This window comes from Anomaloglossus baeobatrachus, chromosome 6 (genome assembly GCF_048569485.1).
Source record: "Anomaloglossus baeobatrachus isolate aAnoBae1 chromosome 6, aAnoBae1.hap1, whole genome shotgun sequence".
NCBI classification, from domain to species: domain Eukaryota; kingdom Metazoa; phylum Chordata; class Amphibia; order Anura; family Aromobatidae; genus Anomaloglossus; species Anomaloglossus baeobatrachus.
The window spans coordinates 92,318,546-92,338,051 of NC_134358.1; the positions used below are offsets into that span (position 1 = coordinate 92,318,546).

At 48.9% G+C, this 19,506-nt stretch overlaps 1 protein-coding gene across 1 annotated transcript in view; it reads left to right on the forward strand.

Annotated features, from left to right (window-relative positions):
- Nucleotides 1–15,335, forward strand: part of LOC142317108 (cytochrome P450 2D17-like) — a 137,568-nt gene extending 122,233 nt beyond the window's left edge. The window contains exon 9 of the mRNA XM_075353107.1: nucleotides 13,369–15,335. Coding sequence (XP_075209222.1) covers nucleotides 13,369–13,547 — 179 coding nt within the window. The 3' untranslated portion in view covers nucleotides 13,548–15,335. The remainder of the gene's footprint in view (nucleotides 1–13,368) is intronic.
- The last annotated feature ends 4,171 nt before the right edge of the window (nucleotides 15,336–19,506 follow it).

Here is a 19,506-nt window from a genome sequence, read left to right on the forward strand (position 1 = left end):
TACTAGAAATTCATGGTGGCAATGTCTAATATTGGCGTGACACCATGAATTTCGGGCTTAGGGCCAGTTGATAATATACAGCTAGCCCTAACCCCATTATTACCCAGCGAGCCACCCGTCACCAGGGCAGCTGGAAGAGTTGGATACAGAGCCAAAAGATGGCACTTCTATGAAAGCGCCATTTTCTGGGGTGGCTGAGGACTGCAGTTCGCAGCAGGGGTAAGCCCAGAAAGCTTGGGCACCCTGCGCTGTTGTTCCAATCCCCAGCTGCCTAGTTGTACCTGGCTGGACATAAAAATTGGGCGACGCCCACGTCAGTTTTTTTTTTTTTTTTAATTATTTAATGAAATTCATGAAATAATTTAAAAAGAAAAAGGGTTTCCCTATATTTTTGGTTCCCAGCCGGGTACAAATAGGCAGCCGGGGGTTGGGGGCAGACCGTAGCTGCCTGCTGTACCTGGCTAGCATACAAAACATGGTGAAGCCCACGTAATTTTTTTGGGGGGGGGCAAGAAACTCCTGCATACAGTCCTGGATGGAGTATGCTGAGCCTGTAGTTCTGCAGATGCTGTCTGTTGTTTGTATGGAGGAGAGCAGACAGAAGCTGTAGAACTACAAGGCTCAGCATGCTCTATTCACTAGTGTATGCAGGAGAGCAGACAGCAGCTGCAGAACTACAAGGCTCAGCATACTCCATCCAGGACTGTATGCAGGAGTTTTTTGCCCACAAAAAAAATTACGTGGGCTTCGCCATATTTTTGTATGCTAACCAGGTACAGCAGGCAGGTACGGCTGCCCCCAACCCCCAGCTGCCTATTTGTACCCGGCTGGGAACTAAAAATATAGGGAAGCCCTTTTTTTAATTATTTCATGAATTTCATGAAATAATAAAAAAAAAAACCACGACATGGGCTTCGCCCCATTTTTGTGTCCAGCCAAGTACAACTGGACAGCTGGGGATTAGAATCCGCAGCACAGGTTGGCCCGAGGTTTCTGGGCCCCTCTTCTGTGAATTGTAGTCCGCAGCTGCCCCAGAATATAGCGCTTTCATAGAAGCGCCATCATCTGGCGCTGTATCCAACTCTTCCAGCTGCCCTGATGCCCGGTGACTTGCTGGGTAATAATGGGTTAATACTAGCTTTGTTTTACTAGCTAGTATTAAGCCAGAGATTCTTAATGTCAGGCAAGTTTGACCCGGCCATTAAGAATCTCCAATAAAGGGTTAAAAAAAAAAAAAAACACACAGAAAAAAAATACTTTAATAGAAATAAATACACAGACACACTTAGAGACTCCATGTTTATTACTCCCTCTCACCCCTCCACGATCCTGGTCTTCTGTCTTCTTTCTCCTTCAACCCATGCAGCTCTGCTACATCAGACAGCACTGCATGGGAGGAAGACGCTGCTGCTCCCGTGCAGTCTAATCACTCAGTGAGTGAGCAGAGGCTGCGGGTTGTAAGCGGTGACGTCACCGCTGCCACCGTTGAAATAAGTAATCTGACAGGCGGGTTACTATAGCAATGGTGATCTCTGTTATTCACCGGCTGTGGCATCCAGTCCTTGCATGTGGGCTGACTCTGTAAAGAGCGCCCACATGCAGGAACGGGGAGCCAAGCATGTGCCCAAGCATCTCGCCGGTACACGAAGATGCTCAAACGAGCACCGCGTACCGGAGAGATGCACTGACAGGACCTAGCATGACGTCTAGCCATGTGATCAGTCTGTAGCCAATGAGAATACACACGTGACTGCTCACATGCTATGACGACTTCACGGAAGGTCCTATCATCAGTGCTGGTTACCAGGAGGTCTCAGCGATGATCGGAAGGAAGAGCGGCGGGAGACAGAGTGCAGGACGCATCGCGGGGACCTGTAAGTGTAAGGGCAATGTTTATAACTGTATGTGTACATGTATAATGTGTTTGTATGTGTTTTTGTTTGCCTGCCATTGTTTTCAATGGGGTTCGAAGGTGTTCGTCGAACGTTCGCTGAACTAAGCCGCCGTTCGACGAACCGAACCGAACCGAACTCGAACACTAGGGGGGTGGCTCAACACTAGTCCTGGCCATTTAAAGTCCGATGGCCCAGCTGTCCTTTCAGATTCTCTAATTAAACTATTTACAGAGACCTTACTTTGGCATTCTAACTCCTTCATCGCTGGCTCCTGAGGGCCGGCTCCTGCCCCCAGGTTGTGTCAATTTTTGTCACAGTGACGGCAGAGCGGAACTAGAATGCCAGCAGCGTCGAGCGCAGATCCTCCATCGGGTGCAGCTCCTAAGCCATGGGTCCCAAATTCCAGTCCTCAAGGGTCGCCAACAGTGCAGGTTTTCAGGATTTCCTTAGTATTGCACAGGTGATAATTTAATCACCTGCACAGTTGATGATTCCAACACCCATGCAATGCTAAGGAAATCCTGAAAACATGCACTGTTGGCGGCCCTCGAGGACTGTAGTTGGGGAACCCTGTCCTAAGCAGTACTCCGGTATAACCCTCTGCCACACATACACACAGACACACAGACACATAGACTCATATGTAGACATTCAGAGACCCACACAAACATGTAGAGGAGAACAGAGAAAAAAGTAATGTGCAATAATCTGGGATCAATGTCCGATATAATATCACAAAACACAAAATCTTTATTGTACATGTGGCGCCCCTGACCTGGTCAGGCACCACTGAGTACTGCACCCATGCTGGGGACAGTACAATACAGGTAATCCAGAAGGCTGACCGGGGTGTGGAACACAGGCGCATAGTGATCAGGTCTCACACATGTACCCATGAGAGGACCCCTGGGGATCCCAGGAGGGGGCAAGCCTTCACCTTCACTGGAATAGTGGAGGGGGTAGAGCCTCCATCTCCTCTCAAGGGGTGTGGTGGAGAGTCTGGTTGCTAGGTGGCGTAGGCAAGAACAGGAGAGGAGGAGCAGTGAGCCAGTTCAGTGTAGAGTCCAGGGAGCTCAAGTGAGGAGCAGATCCCTGGAGCTGTGCAATCTGACAGCGTCCGCGCAGTGGCTACAGACGGGGGAGAACGGTCAACTAGGAGTGCTACCTGAAAGCCAGCTTCAGCTAGGGAGTGCAACGGAGTGGGAAGTAAGGAGACTGCTAGAGAGCACCAGGCCCAACCGGGCGGCAGATCCCGAAGCAAAGATAGATCCAGCTTTCTTCTGCTAAACCTGCCGGTGTGGGGCTCTCAAAGCCCACACCACAACACCACAAAAGCCGCAGCCACGTAACCGCAGTGAGGGCCCATAGGTCACAGGAGGCAAGCAGCTGGAGTGGCCTGGTCCGGGGAACAAGCAAACGGCAAACAAAAGGGGGAGAGAGGCTGCAGCATCTTCCCTGGGTGACCCCCATAGGGACTAAAAGTCGGGGTCACCCCAAACCACCAAGGGCTAAGGAAGGCGAGTCAGTAGTCACCCTCATAAAGTCAGCCTGAAGGATACCTGGTTCCCACCTGGTTCATCTCAGCTACGCCCGGGCTACTCACCCTGCCATCAAATGTGAGTAAAGCCCTTGAAAGACATTCCTGCCTGTGTGGTCATTCTGCGCCTTGTGGTACTACAAACCTACACTGGGCCCTGGGGCTTGCCTCACTCTCAGGAGGCTATTCCAACTAACTGCACACACCATCAGCCCCAGGCGTCCCCTAACCTGCAGTGGCGGTCCCCACTGACCGCAATACTGAGAGTGGCGTCACGATCAAAACAGAAGATTTCCTACCAGTGACGGAGATCCAGCAACGTGGAGTCCCTGAAGGTAACGCACCGACACCGACACACCACCTGTGGGGCTTCACATCTGGCGTCACGAACAGGATAAGGACTAGACCTGTTCAGACAGGTGACCATGTGCCTGGGCGGTCCGCTTGGAAAATTGGAAGCGCCGCCATATTGCCACCATGAAAAGCGCGCTGAAAAACAACAGCAGCCCGCGCTGGAAGAAGTTACCGCCCACGAAGAGGTGTGGCTACCCAGAGATCCCCTGCAGAGTCCTGACCTCGCTGATGAAGAAAGCGGAAGCGTCCAGAGACGGCGGAGCAGAAGAGAAGCCAGCAGCTTGTTAGAGAAAATGGAGTCCAGACGCGGATACCCAGAACCAGGCACTGCTGCCTGGTGGTGCCGGGAGCTTGCCATCTTCTGCGACCGGCTGGAGGCCGGGATTGTGCGACAGCTTAGGGAAGAACGCACGGAGCTCCTGGAGATGGCTGCGGCGGTGCGGACCTACGAGGAGGGAGCCGCGCGACGCATGTCAGACCGAGCGGCGACAACGCAGACCCCGATGCTGCCACAGATGGGTGAGTCGAGTGATGCCCCGGCCAGCACAAGTGCCCCGACCCCTGCTGCCACGCCCGCGGTCCCGGAAGAGGCGCCCGGCGCGGCGCCACCGAACCAGGCCGCAGCCACGCTAGATGCGGCCCGCCAAATCCAGGCCGCCGCAGCCATGCCCCGCCTGGCCCGCAAAGGTCCGACTACCACTGCGATACTGATCCGTGCCGCAGGTGTGACACTGACCCAGGCTGCCACCCTGCTGAGCCCAGTCCGCCAAGACCCCACCGCAGCAGCGACACTCGTCCGCGCCGCAAGTGAGATGCTGAACCAGGCCGCAGCCCCGCCGGGTGCGGCCCGCCAAGCTCCGATCGCTGCAGCGACGTCCAGCCCAGCCTGCACAGAGCCCCCTGCAACAGCGACACTGATCCAGGCCGCCGCCATGCCGGGCGCGGCCCGCCAAGACCAGGCCGCCGCCATGCCAGGCGCGGCCCGCCAAGACCAGGCCGCCGCCATGCCAGGCGCGGCCCGCCAAGACCAGGCCGCCGCCATACAGGGCGCGGCCCGCCAAGAGATTGCATCACTATTTTCCCCGGCCTGCAAGGCCAGAGCAGACACCGCTCCCCAGTCCAGAGAGGTCCCTGCTAGGAAGACCCTGATAGGAGAGGACCCTGAATACTGGAAGCTGAAGGCTGACCTAGAGGCCCAGTTCCCACAAGAGATGGTGGATCGGTATCTGCTCCCTCCGCATACCCCCAAGGAGATTCAGGCAACCCCTGCAGCCGCGCCAGAGAGTCCACCGCCCAGACCAGCTGAAGAAAGCCCATCCCCAGCACTGCCACAACCAGAGTGCAGCGAAGAACTAAGGGGGAGAGGAGGCCAGGAAGCTGAGGAGCTGACTCCGGAGCCACCAGCAGTGGACCTATACTCAGAGCCAGAGATGCTGCCCTATTCTCGCTGGGATGAGGAAGACCTGACCCCGTCTGCTGACGAAGATCAGCCCAAAGACCTCACCTGGGAGCCCGCAGGCATGAACCCAGCCCGCAAGACACGGCGCAGCAGAACAAAGTATCCTCCAACACCACAGTCTCCAGAGCAGAGAGAAGTCACAGCCAGAGACCTACGGGAGAAAAGGTTACTGAGAAAGTCCAGAGCCCAGGTCAGAGGACCCCTTTGCAGAGGAGTAGTAGAGGACTTCAATTTGAAAAGCGGATACGGCTTTATTGTAGCAAGAGGAATAAAAGAGGGCATATTTGTGAATCGGAGAGATGTTCAAGCCCACCTGCCCAGAGGACATTCAGGCAGAAATTTGAAAATTGGAGACGCAGTACAGTTCACCTTGCATCAAGGAGAAAGGGGCTACTATGCCTTAGACGTAGCACCATGTCCCAAAGAAGAAAGAAAAGACAGAGATAAGGAAACAGATGCAGAAAAGGAAACAGATGAAGATCAAGAAAGGAAAGACAAAGAGCCTACAGATGAAACTACCTCAGAGGATGACAAGGAGCAAGAAAGCAGCAGGTGCCGTAGCCCAATAGGCCAAAGCCCTGGTAAAGAGGAGTAAAGTAAAGAAAGAAGTACCGAAAGTTTGACCAGTTTGACAAGTTGAAAAGTTTGCAACGTTATTGTTTAAGCATGTGCCCACAAAAACTATTGTGAGAAATAAACTTTAAGGCTATGAACTTGCTATAGCCACAAACTCTCGCAGTGTAAATAGTTACACCAGTGGCACCACCACCAGGGCCAGCCTGTTTAGGGGCTTGGCTCGTCTGCAACCAGGAGGGGCCCGTCCGTATATAGGGCCTTGGCTCACCACCACAAAGAGGGTACCTGGTCAGCACCAACTGTGGAGGCCGCCTCTACATCCTGCCAGAAGAGGCTGACTGCGCGGATCCACCAGGCCAGGTATACCCTGAAACCACCAGCCCATGAAAGCCGCCTCTACATCCTGCCAGAAGTGGCTGAAGTCGCGGCCAACGGGAGAGGAAGATTGGAGGAAAGGTCTGGGGAAGTAGATGGCCCAGACCTGGTTACCAACAGGACCGGTGACCTGCCTCCTGAGAGGGTTTTGGGTGGGTTAACGGACTTGTGGGTGGAGGGTGGTGATGTCTGATACCTGGTGGTTTTAAAAATGTTTTACATGTTTTAATGTTTTATGCATTTTAAAATGTTGTCTTGCAGCCCGAGGACGTGCTGGTGATAACTAAGGGGGAATGTGGCGCCCCTGACCTGGTCAGGCACCACTGAGTACTGCACCCATGCTGGGGACAGTACAATACAGGTAATCCAGAAGGCTGACCGGGGTGTGGAACACAGGCGCATAGTGATCAGGTCTCACACATGTACCCATGAGAGGACCCCTGGGGATCCCAGGAGGGGGCAAGCCTTCACCTTCACTGGAATAGTGGAGGGGGTAGAGCCTCCATCTCCTCTCAAGGGGTGTGGTGGAGAGTCTGGTTGCTAGGTGGCGTAGGCAAGAACAGGAGAGGAGGAGCAGTGAGCCAGTTCAGTGTAGAGTCCAGGGAGCTCAAGTGAGGAGCAGATCCCTGGAGCTGTGCAATCTGACAGCGTCCGCGCAGTGGCTACAGACGGGGGAGAACGGTCAACTAGGAGTGCTACCTGAAAGCCAGCTTCAGCTAGGGAGTGCAACGGAGTGGGAAGTAAGGAGACTGCTAGAGAGCACCAGGCCCAACCGGGCGGCAGATCCCGAAGCAAAGATAGATCCAGCTTTCTTCTGCTAAACCTGCCGGTGTGGGGCTCTCAAAGCCCACACCACAACACCACAAAAGCCGCAGCCACGTAACCGCAGTGAGGGCCCATAGGTCACAGGAGGCAAGCAGCTGGAGTGGCCTGGTCCGGGGAACAAGCAAACGGCAAACAAAAGGGGGAGAGAGGCTGCAGCATCTTCCCTGGGTGACCCCCATAGGGACTCAAAGTCGGGGTCACCCCAAACCACCAAGGGCTAAGGAAGGCGAGTCAGTAGTCACCCTCATAAAGTCAGCCTGAAGGATACCTGGTTCCCACCTGGTTCATCTCAGCTACGCCCTGGCTACTCACCCTGCCATCAAATGTGAGTAAAGCCCTTGAAAGACATTCCTGCCTGTGTGGTCATTCTGCGCCTTGTGGTACTACAAACCTACACTGGGCCCTGGGGCTTGCCTCACTCTCAGGAGGCTATTCCAACTAACTGCACACACCATCAGCCCCAGGCGTCCCCTAACCTGCAGTGGCGGTCCCCACTGACCGCAATACTGAGAGTGGCGTCACGATCAAAACAGAAGATTTCCTACCAGTGACGGAGATCCAGCAACGTGGAGTCCCTGAAGGTAACGCACCGACACCGACACACCACCTGTGGGGCTTCACATACACACATGCTTAAAGACCGCACAAAAGACACACAATTAAAAACCATTTAAAATACACACCCCATCGCTCATGAGAAGGCCGCCATTGTGCGTGGTGATACCTGTGGGGACTCTCTCCTTTCCTCCTTCCATATGGTGATATAGGTGCATTCTTTTGGGTTTGAAACACAGAACTTTCACTGCTACCAAGTTAGTAAAAGGTTAAACTACAATAAACACATCTTGCCGAAGCAACCATAGCAAGAAGAGGGAGCTTATTATCATTCCTATCTCATATGAGGTAACAGGCCGCGGACCTGTGACTCCTATTGTTCTTATTAATTACTCCCTAGACCAGCTTATTAAAACATTTTTTCAGCTATTAGCCTCCCCTAGCTTATTTTTTGCGTCTCAAGCTGACTTTTTTAATGGTACTATTTTTGCGCAGATGCTACATTTTGATTGCCTGTTATTGCGTTTTGCACAAAATTTACAATGACTAAAAAACGTAATTTTGCTGTTTGGAATTTTTTTTGCTGCTACTCTGTTTACTGATCAGATTAGTTGATTTTATATTCTGATACACCTTTTCTCAAGCGTATGGTTGAAAATTGGTGGCTGACAGATAAAAGTTAATCATACAAAATCATGGCTTTTTGTAAAAGTTTTTTTTAAATTAACATTGTGTCAACGTGTCATATCTTCAATGTTGTCCAATGAAAAGAGAATATATTTACAATAAATGTGAGGTGTAATTGTACCGCCCCGGTGTTAGTCGGGCTGCTTGAGGGGGTCGTCCGGACCCTGCCTGGCGGATACTTTGATCCGTATAAAGGGTGTATTTACAGAGGATAAGTTTGTGACGCCACCTGTGAGTTGCAATAATGGGAGTACCGCCGCTGCTGTAAGGAGTACCGGGGCAGATGGAGTTAAGCAGCCGGATGTTAGTCCCTCCACAGGTAGGGAAGGCCCCGGGCTCAGGGTGTTGGTGGTTATTTGAGATAGCAGGGTGCAGGTGACCAGGGTACTCACTGTGGGTAGTCGTGGTGCAGGGTGAGGATTATAAAAGAGGCACACACGCTGCAGGTAAACCAAATTCTCTGTGTGACGCTGCCACTGCGGGGAGCCCGTCCAAGTACCCGGTCCCATCAGTGTCGCATAGTAATCCGGAGCCTGCCTCCGTGCACAGTTTCGTGTCCGTGTGGGTCCCTATAGCCTGAAGTTGTAAGGTCCCGTTCTTCAGTTTTTAAGTGAAGACTTGCTCCAAGGGACTTTAATGGGTTGCTTTTTCTGGAAAACCCTCTCCCCCGTGGTGTGCTGATGGCCTCAGTCTCTGAGCTCTCTGGGAAGGTCCCTGAAGGTCCCCTTCCTCTGCAGGTCAATTGTCAGGACGTTGAATCGGCTCCTGACCTAGGGTCCTGTAACCCGTCGTGCTCGGTACCGGTCAGTTCTTTTGAGCTTTCTGGTGCTGACAGTCCTAGACTTGGTGCCAAGACTATGGTCGTCGCACCCTTATCCAAAGTCACTGCTACCGGTCCCCGACTCCTGTGGTCCCGGACCACTGTCTGCGACCCAACCTTGGTCCTTTAGCTCCCCGGGAGCTCATGACTCGCCCACCCCAGGGCTTTAGGACATCCGGTGCCGGGCCAGACTAGTCCGGGGGTAGTCAGCGGCTCCGTGACCCTGGCGGGGTCAACTAATATGACGGTTGTGGGGATGGTGATTATAATTAAGTTTATGCAAGATTCGTGACGCCACCTGTGGATTGCGACTATGGAGCCGCCGCTGCTGGATAGGGCCTCCGGGGCTGATGTAATGGCAGCTGGGATGGTTCTGCTCCCCACAGGTGGAGCGGTACCCCGGGGCAACCGTTGGTGCTTATGAAAGTCTATGCAATGGTGGTGCGGTGTAGAACAAAAGGGAGGCAACACCAGGAGTTGCAGTTTCAAGGTCTTTACTCACTGTTGCCAGGGCTGCAGCAGACTGGTTGCCATTGGAGTGCTGGAATTCACTATCCGGTGCCCCCACTGATCCCAGGTAATTCTTAGGGTTAATACCGGTGCACCACTTTTAAGTCTCTTTCCTTGGCTGACTTCTTAGCCTCGACTTTGGTAGATGAACTAGTCTCGGCCTCTGCCCAGAATCTGGTCAAGAGGACTTGCCTTACAAGAATCTTGACCTCTTCCCAGGGGATCTATGGCAGGTGGTGGCCCAGGGCGCTTACAACCACCCTGGGCCTTCGGTGTTACGTTATGAGGAAATGTCTTTCTTCCCTCTGTCTGGCGACCGTCCCCAAATGCAGCCAGACCCCTCCACCTGATCTTCCTGTGGAGCAGAACATGAGCAAATATGCCCTTCCGTGGCCCTGGGATCCTCTCTTCTCTGTCTGTGGTGTCACCTGCGCCTAGCCGGGCCCCAGGATCTCCACCAGGAACCTTCTCACTCTTCACTGTCTCAACTCACTACCACTCTCCTCCTCTGCCTCACGCAGACTCCACTTCACTCCTCTCTTCCTACTGACAGACTGCCCTTGAACTTCCTGATTCTACTCTGACTTTCTAGTTGGCTCCTCCCACCCTCCCTGTTGCAAAGCCCCCACCCCATGGGAGGAGAGATGGGTCTTACGGCCCCCTGACTACAGCACGGGGGTAGCTGCCACTATCTCTGGTCCCTGTATGTGCCTAACAATGGGTGTTTGTGTAGATTTGCCTGTGAACCGGTATGTACCCTTGTCCTTACCTAGGATGGGACATCACACCTCTGGCTGAGGTGCAATGTCTCTGTGGCGACGGAAGCCTCAGGGGTGCCACACTCACACTCCCCAGCTCCCTCTCCTTTGAGGGCTCTCACTAGACTCTCTTTGTTCCTCCTACCAGTCTGCCTGACCCCTAGGTGGGTGACCCTGTTCCAGCTAGACCAACCCACTGGTGTGTCTGACAGGTTAGGTGAGGTGTTGATTGAGATTTGTGGTGCTGATGGAGGACACCGATTTCTGGGCACTTGGAACCATGGGGGGTAGGTCCTGCATCCTGGGAGAAGGATGCAGTTCCCTGTAGCACCCTATTTGTATTACTTTGGTTTCTGGTTCTTTCTTTTGTTAAATTGGTTTGATTATTCTATTAGAACCTGATGGATATAAAATGATAATTTTGTATACAGACACCATTTATTAAGTTCCACCCTTTTCTCAAGCGTGTGGTTAAACATTGGTGGCTGACAGATAACAGTTAATCATACAAAATCATGGCTTTCTGTATAAGTTTTTTTTAAATTAACATTGTGTCAATGTGTCATATCTTCAGTGTTGTCCAATGAAAAGAGAATATATTTACAAAAAATGTGAGGTATAATAACTTTTCTGATATAAAGGAATATTTGTATATACAGTATAACAGACATATAAATATACACAACACAATCATAGACATACACACATATGGTGTTTTTACCTTGTCTCCGCCACGCTCTATCGAAGTTTCTCTCCAGTAGGATGTGCTGAATGATGTCCCATTTGGCACACATTGCTCTGGCCATTTCTAACTGTAACACAGCTAGAGCGGCACATACAGAATTAAAGGTGCAGGGCCAGCCTGGCTGAATTAGAAACAGGCGGTCCTGCGCCGCTGCTCTTGCAGTGGTCTAGGGGGCATATGCCCACCCCTGGATGTCATATAGTAGCATGCATTCAAATATACAGTATAATATGTGATGTGGTGATCTTCAAAGACTTGGGTCGGCCATACACATTAGATGGTTGTCGCCTGATTGAGGCTTCCACTGATCATTCGACCAATAGCCTTCTCAACCAACTCTCTCATAGACAGGAGCGCTCGTTTAGCCGAGTTCTCTGATGCTCACAATGAGGAAACTGACTGCTGATACGACAACCAAAAGTTTACCTCAGGGAGAACAATGCGAATGGCAGCCCAGAATTGGACATGCTGCATAATCGACATCTGTTGGCCGCTGCCCCCATACATTGTAGACTGTCGGGTGGACCGGGCGATATTGGCAGGTTCAGGTGACATTAGGATAATGTGTTTAAATAGTTGACTAATCGGCACTAATAGCTGCTGTGCTCTAGTGAACTCTGTTGCCTTTACAGATACAGCAGTTTGTCCATATGTTTGAACGTTGCCACTTTGATGCCTTTTCAGGAGCCCATAGGAGTTATACCCCCACCACATACCATCAAAATTTCACTTTTCAAGGGTCTATAGCTACTTTTATTTTTTATGCAGACCTACTCTCTTGCTCCTTATACTGTCTGCTTCCTTACCCTATATTTCAAATGTTTCCAAAGCATCCTTTATTTTGTTCATTGGGACCATTATATAATACTAGCTGTAGTACCCGGTATTATCCAGGATAGTAAAGGTCTCTATCTATCTCTGTCTGTCTGTCTCTTTCCCTGCCTGTTTCTGTATGTCTTTTGTCTTTTTGTCTCTGTCTCTCTCTCTCTGTCTGTCTATGGGGCACTTTGCACACTACGACATCACAGGTGCGATGTCGGTGGGGTCATGTCGAAAGTGACGCACTTTTTCAACGTCGCTCTCAACATCGTAGTGTGTAAATCTTAGATGATACGATTAACAAGTGCAAAAGCGTCGTAATCGTATCATCGGTGTAGTGTCGGGGAATTCCATAATTATGCTGCTGCGACGGTACGATATTGTTCCTCGCTCCTGCGGCAGCACACATCGCTGTGTGTGAAGCCGTTGGAGCGAGGAACATCACCTTACCTGCTACCCGCAGCTCATGCCGACTATGCTGAAGGAAGGAGGTGGGCGGGATGTTTAAGTCCCGCTCTGCTCCGCCCCTCCGCTGCTATTTCCCGCCTGCCGTGTGACGTTGCAGTGACACCGCACGACCCGCCCTCTTAATAAGGAGGCTGTTCGCCGGCCATAGCGACATCGCAGGGCAGGGGAGTGCATTTGAAGTTGCCATAGCGATAATGTTCGCGATGCCAGCAATCACAAGATATCGCAGCTGCGACGGGGGCGGGGAATATCGCGCTCAGCATCGCAAGCATCGGCTTGCGATGTCGTAGTGTGCAAAGTGCCCCTAACTGTGTGTGTGTCACTGTCTCTGTCAGTGTCTCTGTCTCTCTCTGTCAGTCTCTTTGTCTCTATCTCTCTGTGTCTGTCTTTGTGTGTCTGTCTCTTTCCCGGTCTGTCTGTCTATTTCTCGATCTGTCTGTCTTTGTCTTTCACTATCTCTTTCCCTGTCTCTTTCCCTGTCTGTCCGTGTCTCTTTCTCTGTTTGCCTTTTTTCCTGTCTGTCTGTCTGCACCTATGTCTGTCTGCGCCTATGTCTGTGTCTCTCTCTCTCTCTTTTCATCTCGCCACTGAAATCATTTTACCACACACATAAACTTCTTATACTAAGAATGTCTTTTGATGCCTATAGCAACCAATCAGAAATCCTATGACTGACCTGTAGCTCACAGCTCCATTGACTTTACAGGAGGCAGGTTTTTTGGAGAGTAACTGTAAAGCGCAAAGTTAAATTTTTTTATGACGTTCCCTGAGTTACATGAGGCATCTGTCCAAAATTTTGTGATTGTAAATTCGACAGTGCAGATCCTCTAGCAGACACACACACTCTGCTTTATATATTCGATGAGACTCCATGTTATCTTCTTCCTGTGTAGTCCAGTTAAGCTTGATATTTTGCTTTCTTTATCTCTCATTCTTTCATTTATTCTCTCATTTATCTCTCATTCTTTCTCTCATTTGTGTTTAGGCCGCAGAATATGTGTGGGAGAGCAGCTGGCACGAATGGATCTCTTCATCTTCTTTACATCTCTTCTGCAACGTTTTGAATTCCACATTCCTGATGACCAGCCGTATCCCCGGCACGATCCCGTGTTTACCTTCAACTACAGCCCTCGCCCCTTCCAAGTCTGCTGTACGGAACGTTAACACTGGATAGACTATCGCTTACACTTGCTAAACATTTGCTGACATAAATCTCCTTATACGTTCTGAACAATGTTGTTTTACAAACTGAATGATCATCAAGGCCATATCTTTAGAGTTTACATCCATATTATAATGAATGAAAATGTATCTCACCTGCCAGAGAATGTACCTGTAGATTAATGGCTCTGAATAAAACTTCACCAAAGAGTCCGTATTGCCCTTAGCAATACATTTTTTTTCACCTGTATGTTTTTATACTCAAGAGGAATTTTGTACAATTTCTAATATCTAACATATACTAAATACACACTTTTTAAAAAAAAAACAAAAAACGTGGGACAAACCCATTGATTTTGATGGGATCCGCTGACTATCGACCATCTAATGCCTAAGCCTTGTTCCCACGTATTTTTGGTGCTTAAAAAATGCAGCGTTTTCAGATATCTCACTTTGCTTGTACTGTAAATGTGCCGCCCCCGTGTCAGCAGCAGAGCTGCTCGGATCCGGATCCGCAGTGGCTCGAAGGGAGTCCGGACCTGGGGGTCTCGCAGCCACTCGAATGAAGGGGGAGTATTTACAGGGAAATTGATATAGGTCGTGACGCCACCCGTGTTGTGTGGTAAGGTGGAGTACCACTGCTGCGGCTGGGAATACCCGGTGGCGATGGAGTGCGCAGCCAAATGCTTAACCCCTCCATGGGTAGGGGGGGGATGCCCCGAGACTCGGTGATGGTGACAGGGATGTGCCGCTGGGAAAGTAAGAGTCACTTGCGTACTCAATCAGTCCAATAATGCTGACACCGACAACTGTAGTAAACCAAAGTTCTGGACACCGCTGCCGCTGAGGGGGGAGCACGTTTGGGTTCCGTTCCTGTTGGTGTTGCCTGTTGATCTGTGACCTTTTCCTGTGGCACCTTGTTTCTTTCTGGTTGGTCCCTGTAGCGTAAAACTAGTCGGGTCCCACTCCCCAGTGTGGCTAACTGAGGGAGCTTGCTCTCAGGGTTCACGCTTGGGATTTCCTAGACCGTATGTGTGGAACGTCCTATCCCCCTCGTTGCGCTAGTATCCCGATTTTGGAGCGGGTGGAGAGAGGATCTTGAAGGCTCCGTTCTCGTCGGGCGAATTGACAGGTTGCCTGAAGCTACTCCCTGACCTAGGGTCCACGTACTCTGTCGTGCCCTGGTCCCAGCCCGGTGATGGTACAAGGCCGCCGGCTCTCCTCCTTGACAGTTCCGTGCCCCTTGTCACGATCCCCTGCGACCGGGGGTCCAGCTCCTACCAGGCCCAGACCAACATCTGCTACCTAGTAGTTCCAAGGAGCCCAGCTCCTGACCTCCTCTCTCCTTCTCTCTGACTGACTGACTGACTCCTGACACTCCTGACCTCCCCTTAACCAACCCAACAAGTGGGCGACCCTATTCCACTCAGGCTGTCCACTGGTGTGTCTGGTGGGTGTGGTGCAGAGTGTTCCTAGGATTTTGATTAGCTGGTTTTGGCAACACCATTGGTTAGGGACCTGTAACCAAGGAGCAGGTGGATATTGCACAGAAGGGCAGATTGCACAATACCCTTTGACAACCTGATAGACCAGTGCGTCACATAAATCTCATACACATGCATGGTATTTTGGCCTTTTGCAGTTCTAAAAACGTTTAACATCTGCAGCAAAGCCATTGCTCCAGTACTTTTACCCCAATGAAATGAATTACAAAAAATTGCATGTAATATTGCAAAGAAAAAAGTCACAATACCCATGTATTTTATGCAGCAGTTTTTCTGTCCACCGTTGTCTGCAAATTTTTCCATTGCAAAAAATAAACATGAAACATGTACACATGTAGAAATGGTCGGCCGAGTACGGGAGAGCAAGGAAAGATGGTTGTTGGCCAACCTATTGTTCAGCCAACTGCTATTCAATGTGTATGCGTTGCTTTATGGTTGGTTCCTGAGATCTTATGATGGGATTTTTTTATCGAAAATTGTTTTTTTTTTTTTTTATAGTTAATATTTCCTCCAAAATGTGCAATAAGATTGCAAAAATGTTGTCAAATTCTTGTGGCTTTATGTTGTCCGCTCCTGGTTAGTACATGTACCACTGTACAGATAGACTAAATATGAAATGTACTTTTATGCCTCTGTTCACATTCTGTGACATTTGGTAGAATGCGTATGTAATTCATGCTTGCAAAGACATTAGGGTTTGATTCATCAAAGCTTTTAGGCCAGAAAACTGGCGTAAAAGCTTTGACAAATTTGAAAAATTTTTGTACAACATCTGTTTCACTGAGGTCTGTTGAAATGGGCAGAGCAGCAGTGGGGCAAGGTGAGGCCACACTCACTTTTCAAATTCAGTAAAAATGCCAGCGTTTAGTTTCTTTGGTGACTGTAATAGCATTTCTGGTATGATGGAGTACTCTCCACTTCTACCAGTCTTAACAAACCACCCCCATGGGCTGTAAAGAGTTACCCAGAAGTTCCATGGCATTGGTCTTTAATTCCAGCCTAATAGTACCACAAAATTACTAGACACATCGATATTATGATGAGAAAAAGGTTTCTCTTAAATACCTTGTGTTGCCAGTAGTGCCTGTGAGCGGCGCTATTGCATTCCGCTCACCCACTTCGCGTGACCCCTGGGCTCAGTGACCTCTGATGTCTGGTGATGTCACATCACATTAACTGAGGAGGGCCGCAGTCCTCCTGAGTCACTGGACTGTGGGCAGTATTTCACCATTCATCACAGCCCATCATCTCCCTGCTCTCTCTTTCACTGCAGAGTGCCGTAAGCAGGAGCACTGCTGGGCTGTGATGAGCGGTGAAACGCCGCACACAGCCCAGTGACTCATGGAAACTGGGGCCGGCCACGGTGATCTAAGGTCAACAGGAAGTCAACGTGACATCACCGGACATTACAGGTCACAGAGCCTGGGAGTCACGCGATGGAGATGAACGGTCCGCAATAGCGCCGCTCACAATCACTATTGGCAGCACAAGGTATTTGAGAGAAACCTCTTGTTTCTCAACATAGAGTGCCTTTGCGAAAGTATTCAGCCCCCATGAATTTTTCAACCTTTTCCCTCATTTCAGGCTTCAAACATAAAGATAAAAATTTAAATTTGATGGTGAAGAATCAACAACAAGTGGGTCATAATTCTGAAGTTGTACGAAATGTATTGCTTATTTTAAACTTTTATAAAAAATAAATAACTGAAAATTGGGGCGGGCAATATTATTCATCCCCTTTTCTTTCAGTGCAGCAAACTCACTCCAGAAGATCATTGAGGATCTCTGAATGATCCAATGTTGTCCTAAATAACTGATGATGATAAATATAAGCCACCTGTGTGTAATCAAGTGTCCGTATAAATGCACCTGCTCTGTGATAGTCTCAGTGTTCTGTTTAAAGCACAGAGAGCATCATAAAGACCAAGGAACACAACAGCCAGGTCCGTGTTACTGTCGAGACGGTTAAAGCCGGATTTGGTTAAAAAAAGATTTCCACAACTTTGAACATCCCAAGAAGGACTGTGCAAGCGATCATATTGAAATGAAAGGAGTATCATACCACTGCAAATCTACCAAGACCCGGCCGTCCTTCAAACATTTAATCTCAAACAAGGAGAAGACTGATCTGAGATGCAGCCAAGAGGCCCATGATCCCTCTGGATGAACTGCAGAGATCTACAGCTGAGGTGGGAGAGTCTGTCCATAGGACAACAATCAGTCGTACACTGCACAAATCTGGCCTTTATGGAAGAGTGGCAAGAAGAAAACCATTTCTCAAAGATATCCATAAAAAGTGTGTTTAAAGTTTGCTACAAGCCACCTGGGAGACACCAAACATGTGGAAGAAGGTGTTCTGGTCAGATGAAACTAAAATCGAACTTTTGGGCACAATGTCAAACGATATGTTTGGCGTAAAAGCAACACAGCTCATCACCCTGAACACACCATCCCCACTGTCAAACATGGTGGTGGCAGCATCATGGTTTGGGCCTGCTTTTCTTCAGCAGAGACAGGGAAGATGGTTAAAATTGATAGGAAGATGGATGGAGCCAAATACAGGATCATTCTTGAAGAAAACCTGTTGGAGTCTGCAAAAGATCTGAGACTGGGACCGAGATTTGACTTTCAACAAGACAATGATCCAAAACATAAAGCAAAATCTGCAATGGATTGGTTCACAAATAAACGTATCCAGGTGTTAGAATGGCCAAGTCACAGTCCAGACCTGAATCCAATCAAGAATCTGTGGAAAGAGCTGAAATGCTGTTCACAAACGCTCTCCATCCAACCTCACTCAGCTCCAGCTGTTTGCAAAGGAAGAATGGGCAAGAATTTCAGTCTCTCGATGTGCAAAACTGATAGAGACATATCCCAAGCGACTTGCAGCTGTAATTTCAGCAAAAGGTGGCGCTACAAAATATTAACTTAAAGGGGGCTAATAATATTGCACACCCCAATTTTCAGTTTATTATTTTTTATAAAAGTTTAAAATAAGCAATACATTTCGTTCAACTTCAGAATTGTGTCCCACTTGTTGTTGATTCTTCACCAGAATATTAACATTTTTTATCTTTATGTTTGAAGCCTGAAATGTGGGAAAAGGTTGAAAAATTCAAGGGGGCCGAATACTTTCGTAAGGCACTGTATCAATGTGGCTAGTAATGAAAAGGGGTGAACCCACCTCTTTAATGACAAGTCAAGATCTTAATCTGCACATACGGCACCATATCACTGGGGCCCGCCAGGAGAGCAATCTGTGCAAGAGCTGGTGCAAAATTTTAAAATGAGAGGGAGATACAGACACCAGATGCAATAGAAGGGCTGGTGTAGAAGCCGAAGACCCTACCCACCCTCCAGCCCCAACGTAAAGCTTAGCTAAGGCTATGTGCACACGCTGTGTTTTTTTGACCCTGCGTTTTTGTGCATTTTTGGCCGCTAAAAACGCACAAAAACGCACCCGCGGCAAAAAACGTGGCAAAAAACGGATGCGTTTTTACCGCAATTTGGTGCGTTTTTGACTGCGTTTTGCTGCGTTTTTGATCTCTGCGTTTTTCCAAAGCATTGCATGGGGGGAAAACGCAGAAAAACGCAGGAAAGAATTGACATGTCCATTTTTTTCTTTTTTAAGCTCAAAAACGCAGCTTAAAAAAAAGTTGTGTGCGGACAGCAAAAATGAAAACTCATAGACTTTGCTGGGGAAGCAAAGTCATGCAGTTTTGAGGCCAAAAACGCACCCGAAAAACGCGCAAAAAACGCACTGTGCGCACATAACCTAAGGCAAACTTCTAAGGATGATTAAACATCAATCAGGATGCAGATTTTTTCACTGAAGGTATCTAAACAAACAGTTCGACAGCACCATCATGGCCATACCTTTATTTTAACATGCATAATTCTGATGACTGGTTCTATTTAGGAAAAGACTGATAACTGTACAGAGCTAAAGAGATAGGGGTGAAGGATGGAAGCTGTAGGATATTTACACTTGTCTGCTGGATAATGAGAAGAAATCTCTAGGCTGCCATTCATAGGTATTTGGAATAGTTTCTAGAAAGATGTAAACTTGGCACATCCAAATTAAAAGTCCACCTTTCTGTTTGGATTTCTACAAATTGTATGTATGTGTGTGTGTGTATGTGTGTGTGTGTGTGTGTGTGTGTGTGTATATGTATATATATATATATATATATATAATATAATATACACACAGTGCCTACAAGTAGTATTCAACCCCCTGCAGATTTAGCAGGTTTACACATTCGGCATTAACTTGGCATTGTGACATTTGGACTGTAGATCAGCCTGGAAGTGTGAAATGCACTGCAGCAAAAAAGAATGTTATTTCTTTTCTTTTCTTTTTTTTTTTAAATTGTGAAAAGTTTATTCAGAGGGTCATTTATTATTCAACCCCTCAAACCACCAGAATTCTGTTTGGTTCCCCTAAAGTATTAAGA